This window comes from Rhodnius prolixus, unplaced genomic scaffold (genome assembly GCF_049639745.1).
Source record: "Rhodnius prolixus isolate KJV_2025 unplaced genomic scaffold, Rpr scaffold_5, whole genome shotgun sequence".
Taxonomy (NCBI): Eukaryota; Metazoa; Arthropoda; class Insecta; order Hemiptera; family Reduviidae; genus Rhodnius; species Rhodnius prolixus.
Genome location: NW_027411624.1, coordinates 31,982,882 through 32,005,201, shown reverse-complemented (window position 1 = coordinate 32,005,201; position 22,320 = coordinate 31,982,882). Strand labels below are relative to the sequence as shown.

General features: G+C 36.3%; 1 protein-coding gene across 9 annotated transcripts in view; it reads left to right on the top strand.

Annotated features, from left to right (window-relative positions):
* The window catches only part of LOC141458909 (lachesin-like), a 551,804-nt gene that overhangs the window by 372,284 nt on the left and 157,200 nt on the right, over positions 1-22,320 (top strand). For all 9 annotated transcript variants that reach the window (XM_074137481.1, XM_074137488.1, XM_074137483.1 and 6 more), the window contains 2 exons: positions 19,665-19,768; positions 21,269-21,476. In XM_074137481.1, the coding sequence (XP_073993582.1) occupies positions 19,665-19,768; positions 21,269-21,476 (312 nt within the window). The remainder of the gene's footprint in view (positions 1-19,664; positions 19,769-21,268; positions 21,477-22,320) is intronic.

Sequence of the window (22,320 nt, the reverse complement as noted above, 5' to 3'; positions counted from 1 at the left end):
CAAAAGGGTGGTTATATGTGGGTGGCTAAAATTTCCAGTTAAAAGAAAATTCCAAATCCAAAAGTAACGCTTTTCTAAATGGATTTTTCCCTAAGTACGAGTATCTTCTACGATTTTCTAGGAAGAAAAGTTATGGTGATCTTTTAGGTTTTTGATTGTGACTTTTCACCAAAAAAGTGTTTTCTACCAATTATTTGTGCAGTATAAACAAACTTGGAAGGATCAAGAATTAAGGATTAAAATAGCTAAGCGGGACCTGTGCCCCACGGCACCGCAGCCAAAAGAGGCTTATTAAGCCTTCCCCTTTTAGATCTACTAGACGAAACCTCCCCTACTAAGAAAGTTGAGGATTTTCCTTACTAGTTCTTTATGCGCTACAATCTCCTTTGACCTCAAAGAGCCGAAGGTTTCATAGCGCAATCACACTAAATTGCAACGCAATCGAATAACAAGTGAGAGGCCGTTTCCTCCTCTTCCTGACATAATCTGCGCAATAGTTTCAAGCTAATAAGCCCCCAACCTGAACATGTGCTTCCTGAACCTACCATGCCCTGTGAATAGGCCTGTGATAGAGTAATCTGATTTCTACCCCAAACACAAGAGTTACTTTTACTCTTTGTTTACGCAGCCAAGATATCATAATCTTACTGTGTTTCAGCTCAGGGCATTTCAACAAGTTCTTTTCATGTTCACTCCAGATCCAGTCTCTGGGAGCCACCCGAACTGCACCCTTGGTGGTTTCCAAGCAGTAAGAGAACTGCTAAAGAACCACCTACAACAGACAGGCCAGTCTCTGCAGCATTGATGGCCGTCTGTTCAATCTTCCACCACCACACTACCTCACCGTCGGTGATTATAGGAATTACTGTTCGTGTATAGAGCCAATGGGCCATTTTGTGGCGAAAACCCCATGTCTTCCGACAGGTTCTAGTATTTACCTCAAAGAGCCTTGTTTTACCTTCAGTGAAACTTAATCCAGATGTGCTTTCCAAGTGAGTCTGGAGTCTAAGACAACGCCCGGGGACTTAACCTCACCCGCGGAAAGTTCAAGTTTTTTATGTTTCGAATCGATGTGATCATAGAATTTGGTAATAAACTATTTGGACGAAATCAGGGATTCGAACTGGGAATCTCCCATTCCCAAGCCCACGCTTTATAAAACCACTGCTCCAACAACCGTCCTTACAAATTATTTGAATACATTTTCCGAAACATCGTAAGAAGTGAAGTCTTTATTTTTCTAAATGCTCATCAATATTTTGAATATAAATTCATTAAGATAAAACGGATGATTAGTAGAACTAATAAAGCCATTTCTAATAATTTCTTGGTTTAATTAGCTCGAAGTGATCGAGTTGGTTTTAGAAGTGTGATGCTGGCCTACAAAGTGATGAATGTAAAGCGATTACGCTCTATGTGCTGAAGTGTGGTAATTAATCAATGCAGATTTTTGTTTGTGAAGTGTAATTTCCATATGGTGATGGCAGATGGTGCACAAATTAATTTGCAATTACAGTCATCGAGCTTTTTTTTACTGAATGAACTCACTGCTGAAGTAAATACGCAGATAATCAAAAGTGGCGTTGAACGGAATTTATGAAGTGAGAGCCATATTGAACACTGTCAATATCATGGAATATCGTCTCTTACCCCCAGGTTGGGAACCCCTGATCTAGTGAAATTGATTTAGAATTACAGAATTGAACTTTTATGTTTGCCGATTTCTTACGTCTTTATTGATATAAATTCTACGCCATTTACACAAAGCTTTTTAATTAATTTATTTTTAAAATTATCTCTAAGTCAAAGCAAATAGCCAAATAATGCTTCTTCTTCTATAATACATAAGTGTATTTACTTAGATTTCCAAGCATCAAGTATTCCAAAATATCTTAACCTTGGGCGTCCATTCTTACGCAATCCTAAAGTTTTGATGACTTCTGCGATCTTCTTTGGCCAGCGATTAGAGAGATTTCTCTCTTTTGGATGGTCACCAATTTATGTCGTTTTCTTTGGAAGACACCTTACACCTAATTCAATTCGAATTAAATTTAAGTGCTACAGCAGTAAACAAGAGAGATTTCCATTGATTTCAATCTCCCTGGACGCTGCCTTTCTTAACAATCTCCATCAAAATCTTATTTTCGTCGTATTAGGACTTGCTAACAATGTCCATGCCTCGGTTTCATACTGTAGTATTGATTTCTCCAGTGTCTGTCTATTCTGTGTTTAATCTATAGCTTAATATGGATGCTTTTTTTGCTCGCTTCCAAATTATGAAATATAGCAACCGCGAGCTGCACTTTATTAGAAATATTGAGTCCTTCCCTAATCAAAATTAATACTTGGTATTTAACATTAAAATGTCTCAAAAATACGTCACGTAATCATCTAAACAATCAATTACTCAATATCATTTTTAACGAATTATGCCAATTAAAGTAGGGACAGAAACCTAAACTACTAGATATGGGGAAGGACTCGAAGTTAGAAGTAATTTGAGAAGTCACTCTCTAGATTGAAAAATAACCCAATATTTATAAGGAAGTCAAGCTGATGCCAGTCAATAGGAGAACCATCTTGGTTTGTACTTGCAGTGTATATATGTATATATAGTTCAAAGTAAGGAAGGAATCCCCTAAGCTGCTAAGAAGTGAATTGGTACAGACGTGGAACCCTCTGCTCGTCCAGATAAGGGAACAGAGCGTGCGGTGGGCTTCCCAATTCCTGGGAGACTTGTCACGCCATGTCCTGTCTTGTATTATTATGTCATGTGTAGGCATTTCTGCTGTTTCCTCTTTAACTTGCTCATCTTCAACGCTTGATTAAGTCATTGTCATACACTAATAAATGTATGCGCAGGTTTCATTCTATTTGGAAGTTCATGTAAATGCCTATTGACAATAATAATATTAATAACGCACTTTTGTAGGTTCTAGTTTTCACTAAATTATCGCTCTTTAACTCATTGATTTTATTTTTTACAACTTCAGTTAAACGAAAAACAAAAAGTCACTGGGAAAGAGAAGACTGCCCTAACTTTGGATTGAGCAAAAGGATTGGAAGCTAGAGATCCTGGAACTCCTGGCAGTACCTTAACTGCATTCAATCTTCGCCCAGAAAGAAGGCTAAGTAAAACAGCTACTTCAAATCGACCATCTAAAATAAACATCTCATTCATGGAAATCGGTTCACGCGTTTAGGTGCAAGTAAGGGTAACAACTACAGCAGGAACAATTCATGAAAATGCCAAAATTTTTCCCTATTTTTGGCAAAGTTTTTCAAAAAATCGTATTAACATAGATCTGGGTTGTTTGCAAAAAAAATTACAGTTATAAAGGATGTTAAAAAATGGTCAAAGTTAGGTGTTTTTCAACGTTACGCTTTATCGTAAACGTATTGGGTGTTCCGCAAGGATGCATCTTAGGACCTATCCTGTATGTTATATACTCAGCAGATACCAATCCATCCTGAAACTGTCCTCCTAACTTAAGCAGATGGTACAGCTATACTTTCTCCTCACATTGATCCAGTAATTGCACACAGAAACCTTCAAACTCATCTCTTTTCTCTTGAGGAATGGTTCAAGAAAATGGAAAATCAAGTTAAATGAAACCAAATCTCAAAATATTACTTTTACTCTCCGCCGCATCACTCTTCTTCCGATCTTTTATGACTCAATTCCAATTCCTCCTGCCAGTGTTTTCCGTTATCTTGGGCCTTATTTAGACACAAGACTGACTTAAATCCCGCACAGACGAACTGAAGTTAACAGGCGTTATCGTCCAACTAGACCAACGATCTAATAACTCACTTATTAACAAACAACTTGTTTATACTTCTGTACTAAAACCACCTGGACGTACGGTATTGAGGGTTGAACGAAACCCTCCAATCTTTAAAAGAATTCAATCTCTTCAGTCTGAAATTCTCCGCACTATAGTTAACGGCTCCATTTTACGTTTCAAATCTAACTATCCACACAGAGTTTAGAAATTCCTTTTGTAAGTCCTGGTTGTTCGAACTCGCTCTTGCAGTCTCATTCCAATCCTCTTGTCTGCCATTTATCATCTAATCACCTTCCAGATCATCCTCCCAGACGATTAAAATCAGCCTGTGGCCTCGCGATTTTCTCTCTTCTGAAGAGAGTAGCTAATCCTGGGAGACGACTTAGGGAGTGTTATCACTGGGTAACTTCTCCCCTCAATTAGTGGAGTTTGTAGTGGTGTCTGTTATTGTCATTGTTACTAATAGCGTAACTATCCAGCGCTGAAAAAAAAAAACCGCTTTTTTGTGCAAATTTCGTCGATCAACCCTTATAAAACTGTCATTTTCATTACGTTATACACTGAACCTTAAGAAAAACCAACTCAATCAAGTGCTCTTAATCAGATTTCCCAGGAACATTGGAAATTCCTTCATTAAAGTAGTACTTTCGTCTGAGGAATCTCTGTGTAAAGATTTAATCAAGGCTAATGGTGGGACATATTGGAAATATAATATTTCCTTTACAAATCTTCGTACCAAAAAATTAGACATAACTATACTTTCCTTATCACTATTACGTTAAGAAAACGTAAAAATGCAGAAAGAAAAAACAAAAGTGAAAAAGAATGAATCTAACTCACATCAGCGCGCCAAAAAAAAAAATCCAGAAAACTCTCCAACATAAACAGTGAAGGGTTGATTTTATTAGCTCACAGGGCACGCGCTCCACTAAAAGCTGGCTCCCTCTTGTGTAATTTAATTTTACACATTTTATTTTCCGCTCAAGAATTCTTGATAAAATTTCCCGTGGGATATAATAATAATAATAAAAAAAAAGGATACAAAAAAAATGAAAGTAGGTTGTTGGAGAGGAGGGTAAAAAAGAGCGACGCTACAATGAGGACAAGTTTTTGTCTGAAAAAAGTTGAAGGTAGAAGCATGAGCTACCGTTGGTTTGTACTATTTGGGAAGCAGGTCCAATAGGGCACAGTCCTTCCGAACATTTATTTTATAAATATAAAATGATAAACAAAAAAGTAATGGTAATAATAATAATTTTGAGTGAACGGATTAGCTGAGTGGTTAGCGAATACTGGATTCCATTGCGGAGATCATGGGTTCAAATCCAGCTACTGGCCCCCTTGGATTTTCAATTTCTAGGGGCTTCTTATAGCTCACTGACCTGTAAGGAGAGAGTACTGTCAAGAGACGGTGCACTGAAGAAAATCTCCGGGCGCCAATAATCTTAGATGTTGACGCGCCTTAAATATGTTACTTAAATAATAATAATACGACGCTAGCCTCAAAGTTTAATTATAATAAACTTGGAGATTTAGAGACCTTCTTAATTGCGAAACAGACGAAACTTGCCTGAGTGCTTTTAGGGGATATCTTCTCAGCGGTAGCAATTCTATCCGTAGAGTAATTTGAGCCATAAAAGTGGTTTCTTCTCTCTAGCCTTCTCGACAAGCAATCTAAACTGTCACTACAGAATAAACGACTTATCTACACTATGATACTGAAACCTGCCTGGACTTACTTTCTGGACTTATTCCTGAAATGGAACTTTGTGGCTCAGCCAAAGCTTCCAATATCTACAAAATCCAATCATTATAGTTAAAAGCACTCCTTACTATGTCTCTAACTCTAACTTGCACCGAGATTTCCTTGATCCTTATGTTTCAGAAGCTATAAGATCCCGTTATATTAAATTCCACACATCAATCACCACACATCCTAATTCACTAGTATCCCAACTTACTACTCTACCAGGAAATCCTCCCAGGCGGTTGAAGCGCAGTAGGCCACGTAATCTTCTAAATGAAGTGAGTACCAGTGTACAATAGTGAACTGTACCTCTTTGGGAGTCCAACCAATGGGTGAATTCTCCCCTTTGCCATTCATGTATTTATTCTATTATCATGTATCGTCTTCAGTAGTTGCAGAATTATACTGCAGTTGTGAAAATAAATAAAGTAAAACAAAATTGGTTTAATACTAAAAGCTCTGCATTGAACCGTTCGCTGAGGAACGCAGATGAACAGAGCAGATCTGGATGTTGGTAAGCTTTTTTTGAATTTTGAAATTCTGGCAAACATAGTCAGTAAATTAAAGAAAAATGTTCGATCGAGTTAACACAGGGCTTTGTTTCACGTTTTTATCATTATTTCCCTATTATCAGATCAAAAAAACTGTTGATTAAAGTAACACACTATTATACGATCCAAAATTAACATTACCATGTTAAAAAAAAATATGCTCTATCTATTCGCTCATAGAACATGCTAACACTGCACGTGAAATCACAAGTATCTAGCACCTTTAACGTAAGAACTGATGCATAATCAGCTTAAATCACCTGACCTGGAAAGCGCGAGCCCTCTATCCAAGACCTAGCCACCAAGAAAACCAAAAACCTTAGTTCGCACTTCTAGTACCATTTAGTATCAAAGGTACCACGATTTTTCCATTTTTTGAATCATGTTCTCCATTGTACAATTGCTGACCACTTTTGTCGTCAGATCTCAAAATCTGTACGGTTTACATTCTCGTCTATTTTTTTTTTTTGTGAGCGATAAGTGAAAGGGATTAAATGTACAATAAAAGACAGAATTGTTTTTTAGTAAAGTATGAGCTTCCGTCTACGACACCTAATTGATAGTTGAACGTTCAGTCCGCCTGAAAAAAATAGGCGATTACTTTACTTTATAACAATAAAAAGCTATAAATATAATCCCTTTTTAAACTTAATTAATTCAGTATTATATAAATAGATATTTACCGAGATGATATTTTCTATTTTCGTACCAACATTGTCGCTTAACTTTATTACCAATCATTTCCAGTTTAACGAAACACATCTCTCGCTTTTCATTGTGTCATAACGATTGACCTAGATTATTTCGTTTTTATCCAATTAAATTAAAAGAGGAATCTATTGGAAGTAATTTTTTTTTTTTTTTTTTTCACTCTTTAACTTTCAAGTGTTCATTATAAAATATTGTTGCTTATTAAATTCAAAAGCTAAAACACAATCTGAGTTTAGGAAATTTCTTTAATTTTTATTCCACTCACCATAATCTTTTTCTCGGCTCATGGGAATGACTTAGAAAGAAGTAATAAGACAGAGAGAAAAAATCATTAATATTATCGAACAGTGATAAATTTTTCTCGTAACACTGTTTTCTCCAAACGGGTTGGTGTATAACTGTATTATATCTCCTTTTACCACTGTGTTAGTTTAAAGATTGGAAACTGTAGCTCATTACTCCACTTGGTTAGCTATAAGTTTACCCCCTTGGAAAAGCGATTTTCCTTTTAGATATTGCCCTGTGTGCGGGTGTGCAGCTATCTTAGTTGAAACCGCGGACCTATCCCCCTACTCGTTGCGTCTTTACCCAGCGCTGCCTAGTCCTTGCAGTTTCCTCTGCACCATGGACCAACTAAACCTAGTCTTCTTCTACACTCCTCTCCATTCCACACAGTGTAGAATCCATCCACCTTTACTTTATACATCTCTCCAACTGTAATAAAATTAACTCTGTCCGACATACATCTTAGTTGAAGATAAATCTTACAAGATTTACTTCGCACCGACACAAGTTACCTCGATAAAACCTTTTTATGCTTTAATTAATCTAACATTACTTTTAATAATACAATAATAAGAGAAGTATATTTACTTAAATTCACACAGTGACGGTAATATATGTAAACAGTTTTTTTTTTTTTTTTTTCACTTTATTTTTATATTTACAACTGCAACAATTGTTGCACCAAGTAAATCTGATCTTATTGGTTCAGTTCTCTTGAAAAGTCATGGTTGGAGCAATCACCCACTGGCGAAACTCCTTCACAATGATTTAATCATAACAGATCTCTAGGCCATTTTCGCTTCAGTCGACGAGGAGGATTGTCTGGAAGGTTTAGAGAGGAAAGTTGTTGGACAAGAGGATTAGGATGGAGAGCTAGGAGGCTGTGAAATTTACGGTAGCGAGACTTTATTAGGTCAGTGACGAAAGGGATGTGAAGGTCAGTATGTATTGTAAGGTTAGAAATGTAGTAAGGAGCATTCAGGATTTTCCGAAGGATTTTAGACTGTAGTGTCTGCAGGCGTTTGGAGTTAGAAGGTTTGGTTGAGCCCCACACTTCAGCTCCGTATGTCCATATGGGTCTTAACAGTGTTTTGTAAATTGTCAGTTTGTGGTTCAAGTCGAGTTTGGATCTGCGGTCAAGTAGTCTAGTAAGTAGCTTGTAGCGTCTGTTCACGTCTTGTCGTTTCAGTCGAGTATGTGGGTTCCAGGTGAGTCTCTTGTCAATGTACAGTCCTAAGTATCGTACTACGTCAGCTGGAGGAATCGTTACACCGTTCAGTAGAACTGGTGGACTTGCAGATTTTCGTAATGTAAAAGTAATGTGCACTGATTTTTGTTCATTAATTTTTATTTTCCATTTTCGGAACCAGGTTTCAAGAAGATTTAAATAGATTTGAATGTTCTGACTGGCTTGTACCGGATCGGAGTGGGAAGAAAGTATGGCAGTATCGTCAGCGAATGTTGAAACTATTGTATTTTGAGATAGAGGTAAGTCAGCAGTGTATATTAGAAAAAGAAAAGGGCCTAGAACGCTTCCTTGAGGGACTCCAGCTTTTATGGGTATAAAGGATGAGAGGGCCTGCCCTTGACGAACGCGGCAGTAGCGATCGGTTAAATAAGATTTTAAGATCAAGCAGTAGGTGAAAGGAAGATGATTTTTAAGTTTGTGCAGTAAGCCCGAGTGCCAGACTCGATCAAAGGCCTGAGCCACATCGAGAAAGACACCCGAACAGTACTGTTTACGCTCCAAGGAAGAGGATATGGTATCTACCACACGGTGCAGCTGTTGAGTTGTTGAATGAAATGCGCGGAAACCAAATTGATGTTCAGGCAGCAATTCCTCTATTATAGGGATTAGACGCCTTAGCAGAAGCTTCTCCAGTATTTTCCCTAAAACAGGTAAAAGGCTTATTGGACGATAGGAGCTAGGTTGCTGTGAAGGTTTATTGGGTTTCAGTATCATTTTCATTATGGAGTATTTCCAGAGCATTGGAAAGTAAGTCGTTCGTAAAACTGCGTTGTAGATGTAAGTTAGAAAGAGAATACCACTTTTTGGTAAGTTGCGTAAAATGTTACTAGTTATGAGATCATAGCCAGGATGTAAACAGTAAAAATATTTTTTAGACTGAATTTCTAATGATTTAGTCTTGTAAAAGCGCGAAGACGCCTACACCCAGAAGCAGAATACGCGAGAGTTTTAGAGAGGGTTAATCTCTAGTGCCCTTAGTGCGTAAGCCCCACCAAGTAGGGTCAAGGCTGGAAGGGCCAGGGCCATAAAGAGGGCAAACAAAAGACACCGAGATAACCCTGCAGATAAAGATGGAGAAAAACTGATGCTGAAGAGAATATGTAATGTAAAGGGTACAGGAAGGCGGTTGTTGCACCTTCTTCTTATCGATAAACGAGATGCACTGTAGCCTGGAAAGGCTAGAAATGGAAACACAGCGAAAGTTATAGAATGCGAGGCTACAGAAGTTTGGCGGGAACCAGAAGTGCGGGAAAAAGCATGGCGGGAAGGTTAAAAGGGCCGCCAAGAAAAGCTGTGTACGACTGAACAAGTCTCACGAATTTTTTGTATCCTACTTACAATTGTAAGGCTTGAGTAATGCGTGTAATAGAATTCCTCTTTCCTGTCCTCCGATGATGTCCGCTTCCCTGGACTCGTATAATATCGACAAACACTGATTTCTGAAATCCTACGCACTAGAATGGAATAATCCTCTTTAAACTACTCAAAACTCTGTCCTTAAGAATTGATCCAAACTGATATCTAAAACGAACGATTAGTTTATAACTGTCTTAAAACCCAACTGGAACCTACGAAATATAACTTGTGATTCAGCTAAATATTCCAATCTGCCACGAGTCCAATTTCTTCAACCCAAAACTCTTCTTACTTATTCTTAATGTTCCATATTTTGTCTCCAACCTCCGTAACCTCAACTCTTCTTGAACTCCTGTTTATTTTACCGTTTCTTCCTCATTGCCATATGGAATTCCATGTAAAACCATGTCGCACTGTAATTTAGCTCTAAGTTTACTGATTCACTCTTGTTAGAAATAAATAAATAATTTAAGGCAGACTTTAATAAAGTTAACTACAATCCTCAGGATTGTTAAGGACATGAAGGTGCCAGTTCAGGAGAGCAAGCCCTACTATGATCCTAATAGTTTTCTGTTTAAGATCCCTTCAGTATTTGATGGCGTGCCTTACCTGAACGATTAACCTCTTAGGTTTTGTTCTTAATTTCATGATACGCGGAATGAAACTCAATTTGTCACCGAATATAGTACCTAGGAACAAGAAAAAGTTTGCGCATGTTTGGCAGTTTTTTGTCCATAATTGGTAGCAATTATGTGACCCCGATAAATGAAATTCTTAATCAAATTTTTGTTTTTTTGTTTCCTAAGATAATAAAAGATGCGACGCTCATACTAAGCACGCCGATTTCGGTGTCGAAGTATCGTTAAGACTTGGTAACCCCCTTTTTGTGGGTAGATAGGGCAGTATATTCAGTGGTAGTGGTCTCGAAGAAGAAGTGAAATCGACTTCTAGAAAGAAATAGCCTAGTCGAAGTACTGAGAAGGTTAAGAGATAAATTTCCAGCTTCTGCAATCTTTAACTGGAAGAACGACTCATCCTTTATCTCGACGCTAACCAACGGTCACAATGAACCATGAACAAAAGTGCATGGAACCATACTAATACTACTTTAATCTTCCTTGCACTTAACGTACTCACACACAAAACGCTTAATGACTCTTAAAAAGCAAACCCGTCACATTGTTGCAATGCTATCCTATCGAATCTCGTGGTACACTAAATTAAAACGATCTAGAAAGGTAATTAAATGCATCAATCTATTTAATTGTTGGATCGGCTTTAATTTAGCTGATACTAACAGGTATCTCGATCTTTCTAGATCGCTCTCTCACCCCTTCACAAAAACATAATCTCTCTCATTTCATTTCTTTCTTGACCAAGCTCAGTAACTAGGAGCATTTGCCCACCTTCCTGAGTATTATCAATTTCATCCGTCTTTCACTGAATTGTGCCTCACATCACGCGGTTCGCAGCTTTATTAAATGAAGTATGTAACTGTTCTGTCTAAAGATAAATCTTAAACATTCTTTATCATTTCTACCCCTTTTCCTTGTACTTCTGATACATTTTTGCCCTTTTAACTTTACGGTAGAGAGTTGTGGTATATCTTTATTGTGGTGTTAATTTGGAGCTAAAACAAAGTTTTCTTAAAATTTTGTTTCTGTTGGTCATTTACAAAATTCAGAAATTTATTTTGAACGTTCTATTCGTGTTTTGCAGTTTTAATTTGTTCTAATTTGGGGGCGGGACAAATAAATGGATTATCAGCAGCACTTACCAAACACAAATTTTTTGTTTAGTTCACCAAGAGATAAGCTAAATTGTTATTTGCTTAATATATACGAGGGTCGTTTGAAAAGTCCGTGCAAAAATAAAAACTACTTAATTTTTTGGGGTAAACCTTTTTTATTTTTCAACATAGCCTCCTTTTAGGCTTATACACTTCGTCCAACGCTGCTCTAGTTTGTTGATCCCTTCCGAATAATAGGATTTGTCCAAGTCTGAAAAATAGCCATTCGTTTCTGCAATCACCTCCTCGTTTGAATAATATCTTTTTCCCGCCAGCCATTTCTTCATATTGGGGAACAAATAGTAGTCCGAGGGAGCCAAGTCTGGAGAATAGGGGGGATGTGAAACGAGTTGGAACCCTATTTCCATTAATTTTGCGACCACAACTGCTGAGGTGTGAGCTGGTGCGTTGTCGTGATGGAAAAGGACTTTTTTGTGGGCCAATCGTGGGCGTTTTTCTTCCAGCTCGGTTTTCAAACGGTCCAATAACGATGAATAATATGCACCTGTAATAGTTTTACCCTTTTCCAGATAGTCGATGAGGATTATTCCTTGCGAATCCCAAAAGACAGTCGTCATAATCTTTCCGGCCGAAGGAACGGTCTTCGCCTTTTTTGGCGCAGATTCCCCCTTGGTAACCCATTGTTTAGATTGTTCTTTGGTCTCAGGAGTGTAGTGATGTATCCATGTTTCATCCACAGTGACGAAACGACGCTTAAAGTCATGCGGATTCTTCTGGAACAGCTGCAAACCGTCCTTGCAACACTTCACACGATTTCGTTTTTGGTCAAGCGTGAGCAATCGCGGCACCAATCTTGCGGATAGCTTTGTCATATCCAAATGTTGATGCAAAATATTATGTACCCGTTCATTCGAGATGCCCACAGCACTAGCAATCTCACGCACCTTCACTCTTCTGTCATCCATCAACCATATCATGGATTTTATCAATGATTTCTGGAGTAGTAACCTCAAAAGGGCGTCCAGAACGTTCAGCGTCACTTGTGCCCATATGGCCACTCCTAAAATTTTGACACCACTTATAAACTGTTCTAATCGAAGGTGCAGAGTCATCATAATGTTTATCAAGCTTCTCTTTAGTCTCCTGAGGCGTTTTGCCTTTCATAAAGTAGTGTTTAATCAACACACGAAATTCTTTTTCGTCCATTTTTTGAAAATCACTCGACTTCCACGATTCAAACGAATGCCAAACACAAAGAAATAGACCGATCTGGCTGAAACTTGGTGTGTGTTCTTCCAAGAGATGCTACTAACTAAACATAACCTCGATACGCGCCAGTGGTGCTATCTCTCTGACTTTGCACGGACTTTTCAAACGACCCTCGTATTAACATCAACAGGAAATTCATGTACCATTTGGTTGAAATGTCACTCAGTGTGGTATAAAGTAAAAAAAATATAGAAAACATGGTGTAAACTTCATATAAAACAATGATAATTGGTTTCGATTGAAGAATGTATTACAATTAAATTTAATTGATATTGACTGTAATAGCAATGAATTTTGAGTGTCTACCGGTTGAACTGAACTGACAGCGAGGTGGACTTACACATTAATTATTCAGTTACCTAATGGTCGTGATGGTAAAATTGTTCGCTACAGTCGACCGTCAACAATTTTATAAATATTCTTGACGCTTATTTTTTTTATTTTCATTTATTTTTTTTAACTAAAAATAACTTGAAATACTTAAATTTTCCGCCCTCGCACTTACGGTTATCTAAATTTAAACAAATCTGATAATTCTAATGGTGCTTTCAGGGTCTCCTAAATATTGTTTAGTTGCAAAAAAATAGTAATTGCTTTTGATGGGTTCGATTTTAGGTCTAAGCATTGGCATTTTATTTAATGGTTAACATGTGAAATTTACAAAAAAGTACGTTTACTGGACTGACTTACTTAAATCTAAACTTACAACTTCTTAGAAGAACGTATCATGTCGTGTAACTGTAAAATATGAATACTTGGATGATGCCTTGGTGAAGTTAAAGTCGGCACGTATAATGAAACTAAAAAAAAAAAGAAAAAAGGTGATAAAAAAGAGAAAAGACATCTTTCAGTAAATCACGGAAAGAAGTCTTGGTTGGGTCAGGATTCTCTCAAAATAGGTACTACAGGAATCTCCAAACAAATCAATAGAAACGTAGTAAAAAAAAGGTGTAAGGAAAAGTCAATCAATTTAAACAACTAAGTATCCAGTGTATGATCCGGTTCGGAACTATTTTACGATAATTAAATTAGAAGATGAGGCGTCCATCTATACAGCGGAGCTAATTGCTATTTTAACGGCTTTAAAATATATTTATTCGTTGTCGGAGAAAAAATATACCATTATTAGTGACAGCCAGAGTGCGTTGTGTAAATTATCACATATACACAACCAGTCTGCAGGAATGAATCACATTATCGCAGAGATTGTAGAAACTATTGCCATTTTTAAAGAGAAGGGAGTCTGCATTGATTTTTTGTGGGTAAGGGGTCATTGTGGTATAAAAGAGAATGAAATTGTTGATACACTTGCAAAGGAAGCCACCAATAGTGGGTGTAAAGGCTAATTATAAATTACCACACACCGATATCAAGGGTATAATTGCAAAAGCAGCACTACAAAAATGGCAGACAGATTACAATAATGGTGATAAAGGTAGATTCTATAAAACTATGGCAGATCAGTTACCTAGACAACCATGGTTTTTAGGGAACTGTCACTAATAAATGGGTTGTTACGACAATAAGCAGGCTGAGAGCGAACCACGCTGTGTGCGGATCGTATCTTCACAGGATCAACAAAAGGTCCTCTCCTCTTTGCGTAGATTGCAATGAGGAGGAGAATTTCAAACATGTAATAATGATATGTCCACGTTATGTGGTAGAAAGGAAACGAATGTTTGACGATATATACAGGTATTTAGATGTACCATTTCGGTACGAAGACATTATATTCTCCACCAACATTTATGTGCTTAAGTCGATAGCAGAGCTAGCAATGAAATATGATTGTATTTAAAAGCTATAGCCGAATTAGAATGAATGGAAGAAAATGCTTAGAGAAGGATTACGTGATTTTAATTTTGGTTAAGCTATAAGGATGGCAGGAATATAGAGTACTGATCCATCCATTGTAAATAGTTGTATATAGTAGAGGGATGCATGTGTGAAGCGAATGTATTTATAAGTAAAAATGGAGAGTGAGTGATATTCTAGTGATAAGCACCTAGACGAGGCTGGCTGTATGGCGGAAGCCAATGAAAAGTTAGACCCCAAAATGCCAGAAACAAAAGCAAAAGAGAGTGAGAAAGCATCAATTTAAATTATCGACGATAGTTGATGGAACGATCTAAGTAACCAAAAATGGAAACGTAGACACCAACATAAATTTAAAAAACACCTGCATTTAATTCTTCCCTCAACTAATTTATCTCACATCTTTAAATATTTTCCTTGAAAATTGCTTAAATGATAAGCAATTATGAAATGAGTTTAAAAAAATACATGGGCTCATAAAATTTCGTTTTCTTTCAAAACAACATATTGGTCGCTGGAATTAAAAAAACGAAAGAAAAAAAAAGCTATATAAAATTGAAGATATATATTTCTTTCTCATTTCTAAATAAAGAAGAGATAGACAGAGACCCAATCTAATTCCTCATAATTGATAGGAACAATGGCATTACGCCAGTCGGGTGGAAAAACCCCCCCAAAACTGATTGACAGATGGACTCTCATTGGGTGGTACAGAGTGGCCCGCAATATATAAAAGACTTTTTTTCCCAACGTTATATTCTCTCTCTCTCTCTTTCATGATGGATGGAACAATGACGTAGTAGTCAAAGATTGATGACGACATGTGCACGCTTCGACGAAAGCATTGCTTAACATCCGCACATTGTTGGCCAGTAACTTTTGCTCAGATTTTGTTGTCTTTTTTTTTTTGTTATTATTTCTATTATTTTCGGGGGCGTTTGGCCTTAAAATTATGAAATAGATAAGCCAAGATGTATGAGAAGAAAGAATTATTTATGGGTCATTCCATGTCAAATCAACACGGGGTCTGAACCTCACCATCTCGGATTTTCTTGAAATTAGGCACATGTGTACTATAGGTATAGACTTGGAAAAATATGAAATTTTACTTTGATATGTCAACTGGTTTATGAGTTACAGGGCTGTAAAGTTGCCAAAAATGGGCTGAAAAACAGGGAACCCCGTGTTTTTGAATTACTGTAGAAGCTTTCCTAATTGAGCTACAAACTTGGGATTGGTGTCATTTAATAGCATATATAATGCCCTTTCCTGTGATATGCGACACCATATAAGTTAAGATAAATAAAGTTTGTTAAATTTAAATTTAAAATTTAAATTTTAAATTTTTTAAATAGTACATACTTTAAAATTTTAAAATTAATTTCACGAATAGCTAGTAAGTGTTATGAATCACTGGGCAAAATATTAATTTGGGACGACAATGGCTTCATTGTTAAAAAAAATTTAAGACTAAAGATCCAATCCGATTAATTCAACTCTGAATTCATGTTAATACAATAATGCTAATAATAATTCCACTAATAAGTCAAAGTAAAACATACTATTAAGTAATAGGATCTCTTAATTATTTTAAGCTTGAAAAGGCTTCATTTGTTTGACATGCATCACTTTCTAGTAGGACATACGTATGTAAGTTCTTCCAGTCAGAGACACAGGATCAATTTTTATCAAAACATCCACTACTGAGACCCAAAGAATATCGGCATTTCTTGGATGCGAGATGATTTAGAGGGTCCAGCTGGATGAAGAAAAGTTACTTTTACTTCATCAAGTTCTTCATTTTTCTCTAAAACATATCCAAGCCACCAGTTTCTTTATAGACTACACTGATATAACCTGATATGTCGGCTAATTTTAGTTTATCAGGGAATTTTGAAACTTCCATTTCGCAAGCTTCTGAGTTCATTTTTAATAAGCTTATTTAGACTGAAAAATCTTTGATAAAATTTCAAATGCTATTATCTTACGTAGAATAATTTAATTTTTTTCGAATCCTCTGGTTTACTTTAACTTCAGTTCTGTAATAAACACATCTTAAGAGCGGTGGGCTGATAGTCTTTAGTATGAACTGTGCTAGAAAAGGATAGATTATTAAGACTGCCGTGAAATATTCTTTTCGTTGCCTCCTTGGCCTAAACATACCCTAACTGCTCACCAAGCTCCTACCTAATGCTTTAGCTCAATTCCATTAACCAAATGGCTAACAAATTTACTTAATTATGCTTAAAACTTATGCTTCAAAATGGTGTCAATTTTTAGAAAATTTATCTGTCTTTCTAACCGTGTATCAGAATCGAATTCGGACTAAAACTTTCTGAGTAATAACATTTTTTATTGCAAAAAAAAAGTAATGTTCTTAGCAAAAAAAAGATTAGCGACGTCACTCAAGAACTTTGGAAAATATGAAGTAGACCAATACGTCATAGAACTCCAATTTAGATGTACTACACACAGTAGGCCTATGAACATTACGTTCAAAATTGAGCGTACAGCTCTTAGATTTTCTCTTTCTAGGAATTTCCTCGAAGCACAGTCAATCTTTGAACAAACAAAGTCTACTGACAGACCGGAAATATTAACGTTTCTGGATAGGAACGGTCCTTAAAGAACCCTGAGTTCACCCTGCATTACTTACTAGTTCACCCTGTATAATGAACATTACAATTTGAGGAATTTATAGTAAAGTTTGTTTGCTAGTCGCCTCCGTCTATGTCACCTAATTTGGTACATGGATGTAAAGCCGGCCTAATAAAATAGGCGTTACTTTATTTTTATGCATTTGTAAAAAAAAAAAAAAGTATATACCTAATAACTTTCAGACTATTGATTAGACTGACTCTAAGTTGCTTCCACCGCCTACTGAAGTTTTAACAACTTTCCTACAATTGGCATTAGGTGCACAATTGTGAAGAAAAGTGCAACTTTACTCCTAGATGTGCACAATCTTATATAATGCTGTAGTAAATTGCAAACTGCATCACTGGATGACTGTGCAGCAAGATGGTAAGAGTGTTTTGCTGCCATCGTTAAAGTTGCAATTGTTTGCAACTAGGTTTTCCTACCTCCATTGTCTTCCAGTTAGTGCTGGCCAACTATTATAAACAACTGGTCCAAAAAGGTTGGTCATTATTTTGCTCGCTATGTATTCTCTCTTAGTTGTTGGAGGACTTTCTATAAATCTTCTTGGGACTATTTATTTTCTTTTTAAACAATTTCTGTCAGTTTTATGGGAAAAGAGATCTGTAGTCAATCCATTGCATTAAATAAAGGTTTACTACAAAATTCAAATTGTTGGTAAAAATGTTAACAACAAATACGTGTTCACTATTTGAGAGAAGTGTGATACGCAAAGTCCAGAAAACTTTTCATTAGAATTACTTCCAAAAAAAAAAAGAGTTAAAATACGAGGTGTGGCTATTAAATAACAAGTCTGATGCTGTAAAACATTTTATTTTAAATTTATACATATTTAGTTATTATCACCTTTAATATACACACCTTCCCTAGCCCTACAACACTCCAAGCGAATTTACCATTGTTCGAAACAGTGCTGGAAGTCTTTTTCTGTCAGCTCCTATATGACGTGTGCCGCTTTTTCTTTCACAGCTTCTACGGACTGAAATAGTGTTCCTTTTAATGCAGATTTGACTTTGGGGAACAGATAAAAGTCACATGGGGCCAGGTCAGGCGAATAAGGCGGATGAGGCCTAAAACTGGGATGTTATAGTTGGATAGAAACATCTTGACCGGCGCGCTGTCTTGATGGAGAACCCATGTGACCAATCGGATCGTTTTATCCATACTCTTTCACGGAGTTGAGCAAGCACCTAACAGTAGTAATGTTGATTAATTATAATCGATATTTTCATCCGTTTTGGACGAGGAAGAGCGACCCCGGGCGGTCATCATCTCTGACGTCTTCTCGGCCATCTTGGAAACGCTTGAACCCCTCAAAATCTCGCGCACGTGATAAACATTCATCACCATAAACTTCTTTTAATAACAGATAAGTTTCAGTAGCGGTTTCACCAAGTTTCATGTGAAATTTCACGACAATTCCTTGCTTTACTACGTACATGTGTAGTATCATGTTTTCGGCAAAACGAAACTAACACCTCTTACACAAACGACGGTTCCGGTCAGACAGATTTCCTACAAACACGTGTGACGCTGCAATCGAAAGAGAAGGCTTTACGCTGCACAGCTGTCGCATAGTTCTTCTGTAGCAGCATCAGTCTCGTTATTTAATAGCCACACCTCGTATAAGACGATACAATTCGGTGGTTAATGTAAAATAGAAGTCGTTCAAAAGATTGACATTTTAGGCCAATCTCTTTTCATCAAATCGTTAATTTAGCTAAATACTTAATTACTATTAATAACTCATGTGGCAACCCCACTCAAATTAGTTAATGTAAAGCAAAGATGATGGTAATAAAAAGATTTGTAGCAAAAGCTTCAAGTTTAAAGTACTTATTGAGCATGATTAATCAAGTTAAATGTCTTCAATGAATGCCCCATTTGAAAATGGCAGAAATAGAGTAAATTAGTTTTGAAAATTACATAATTTCTATTTTCTATTATATAATTTCTAATTTCTATTACATAATTATATATTTGTTTCCTTTATTTTAAAATCACTTTAATATCATTATCATTAGCGTCCGGAGCTGTCACTCTCCGAGCAGAGTTCTCTTGTACTCGCCAATCAATGTTCAGCAAGAGGCAAGTCTAATGGCTGGCAGCTAGATTGGAACTGGAATTCACCGCGTGGATCTATGCAAACCACTAAGCTCTAATTCCTTCCCAAATAATTGAAAAATATTAGAACGATAAACACATTAATATCCAAATAATTGTTGTACCTAGTCTACAATTTTATATACTATGTTAATTAAGATTAAAGCTTCCTTCTTGAGAAGAATAATAATGAAGCAGGTTAATCATTTACGCAATACTTATCTGCGTGATTTCTATCATTTAAACCAGTTTTACCATGTTGATTACTAATTCTCCATAAACTACAAGTAGGAGAATTTAGAACGTTTTTCTAGTTTTTCAATTTAATATTTTGGAAACAAGGAAATAGAAATTATCAAAATTTCATTTTTATTTGTTCCAGAATCGTTACTACCGAGATTTGCTGAGCCCATACCAAACGTTACAGTCACCGTCGGACGAGATGCTCTTCTTGCATGTGTGGTGGAAAATCTTAGAGCCTTCAAGGTAATCTTTAGTTTATTGATTAATTATTCTAAGTGTTTACAATTTCTTAAACAAATCTCTTCACTGGTGATTGTAATATTTAGATTTTTGGCTTATTCTGATTTAAGAAAACAGCCAGCCTGGTGTAATACACTATTTGTATTGGATTTTTAATATGATTAATTTAGGCCTGCTCAGCATTAGAACGGTACAAAACATGCATTGACCGTGCATGAATCATCTTATCCAAGTTTTCCCATCTTTCTGTTCCTAGTGACCGATTGAGTAGCCCACTATAATTGGATCGGAGCTTCTTATTTCCAATCTTTCTCCTCTTCTTTTTGTATCCTCCTTCTTCGGTTCCTACTTTGTACTGCCACAAGACGGGGGACGTGATCATTGTTAGTTCAATAGCAGGGTACTGGTTGTTAACGTGGTCCTTATATGTACTAGGGGTTTTCCTTGTTCTGCTTGAACTCCTCAATTTTTTTCTTATTCAGAAATTTCCTTGTCTTTTTCTTTTATTAAAAGAAAATAAGATTTTTCTTGTGAACACTTTTTAAAGTTTTTTATTTTATTCAAGAAAGTATTCACTATACTCACTAATGGAGAGTTCAGACGTTCAGGATAAGCGTATAGGTTGTAGTGGCGATTGTTGAAACATTAAGTAGTCATCTACCAAATGATTATTATTAATTCAACCACTTACAGGACTGGCTTATCAAATGGCGAATCAAAACTAACGTTACTAAATCAAAATATATAGTATTTACTCTAAGGCGAAAAATCCTACCTCCAATCATCTTGAACCAAACTCCTATACCAACTGTGGACAAAGTAAGCTACCTTGGAGTGTACCTAGACAATCGGTTGACATGGAATCCCCATACTAGACTGAAAAGACAAGAAACTAACCAATGCTACAAACTTCTCGCCAGACTACTTGACAAACGTTCGAAACTCAACCTACAAAACAAAAGACTCTTATACCTATTATTACTGCGACCTATTTGGTCATATGGCATTGAAGTATGGGGATCGACTACACGTTCAAATTCTTTGCGCATTCAGACTTTACCAGTCAAAAATACTACGAAAACTACTTAACGCTCCATTCTATATTTCTAACCTCACCATTCATAATGACCTCAACATCTCTTTCATTAATGACCTTACTAAAACTCGTTTCTTAAAATTTTATTCCTTTATAGCAGCTCATTCTAATCCTTAAATTGAACACTTATCTTCTTCCACATTACCAGGTAATCCTCCAAGGAGATTGAAGAGAAGATGACCCCGCGATCTACTCTCCTCATAACAGTATAACGATCTGTTCACGTTAATGGAGTGTCGCCACTGGGTGCCTTCTCCAATCTTCAATCAAGATATGATATTACATCACATTTGCTTGTTGCAACAACCGTTGCAGTCGCAAATTTATAAAAAATTAAAAAAAAAATAATCACATTAGAGAAATAAATTTTAAAGTAAACCTAAATTTTATTACCGCGAATGTTGCAGGTAGCCTGGGTGCGAGTGGATACACAGACGATACTCTCAATACACCATAACGTCATCACTCAAAACCCACGAGTTACACTTTCTTACAATGACCATAGATCTTGGTATCTCCATATAAAAAATGTACAAGAAGCTGATAGAGGATGGTATATGTGCCAAGTGAATACCGACCCAATGAGAAGTCGACAGGGATATCTACAAGTTGTTGGTGAGCAAAATTATTATCAATGATTCTATAATTAGTTTTATGTAGTTTTTTTAAGTTATTGAGTAATTTTTGCATCATTGGTCCTGCCTTTTATTGGGGAAAAAGACGGTACATAATTATTGGAATGTTTTTAATTTTTGTATTATCTTTGTCGTTTCCTCTATTTACTGAAACTGATGAAACGTAGGTTTCTTGGGCTCTAAATTGCAAAATGGAACTTTTTGAAGGTTTTTAACTCAGACAACTTGTGCTAAAGCTAATTTTTTTATTCAAATAATATAAAAGATATCTGTAAGCAAACGCGAGTTTTGTTTTACAATTTCAACAAATATATTTTAGCTGTTGTGCTTAGATGTGTTTCCTTTATTTCTTCGTATCTGCGCTTTAAAATGTTTTTTGACCTAGTTAAAACTCTTTCAAACAATTAACTACTACTTTGCATTCTGATATTATACATGTACAACTTGAAAACAAAAACAAGCGGTTTTTAATTATCAGAAAAAATGCCTCTTTCTCAAAAACTGCGCTCAGCACCATTGACATTGTTGTGACAGCAATTTCACTGAAAATGGCTGAATTACCAGCTAAATTGAAAGAAACCGCTGAATCATAAATAGCTTCTACTTTTCTAGAAATTCTAAAGAAATATGTGGCCCAGTAAATGTTGATGAATCTGAAGAGCCTACCTTTCAAGAGGCGCTAAAGAAATATAATTCCTCAATTATATATGAAGAAACCTAATTGGTAGTTGGACGTTAAGCCCCGCCTGAAAAAAAAAAGGCGATTGCTTTACTACTTTACTATATGAAGAAACTATAAGAAGCTGATGATACGGGGAGAGGAT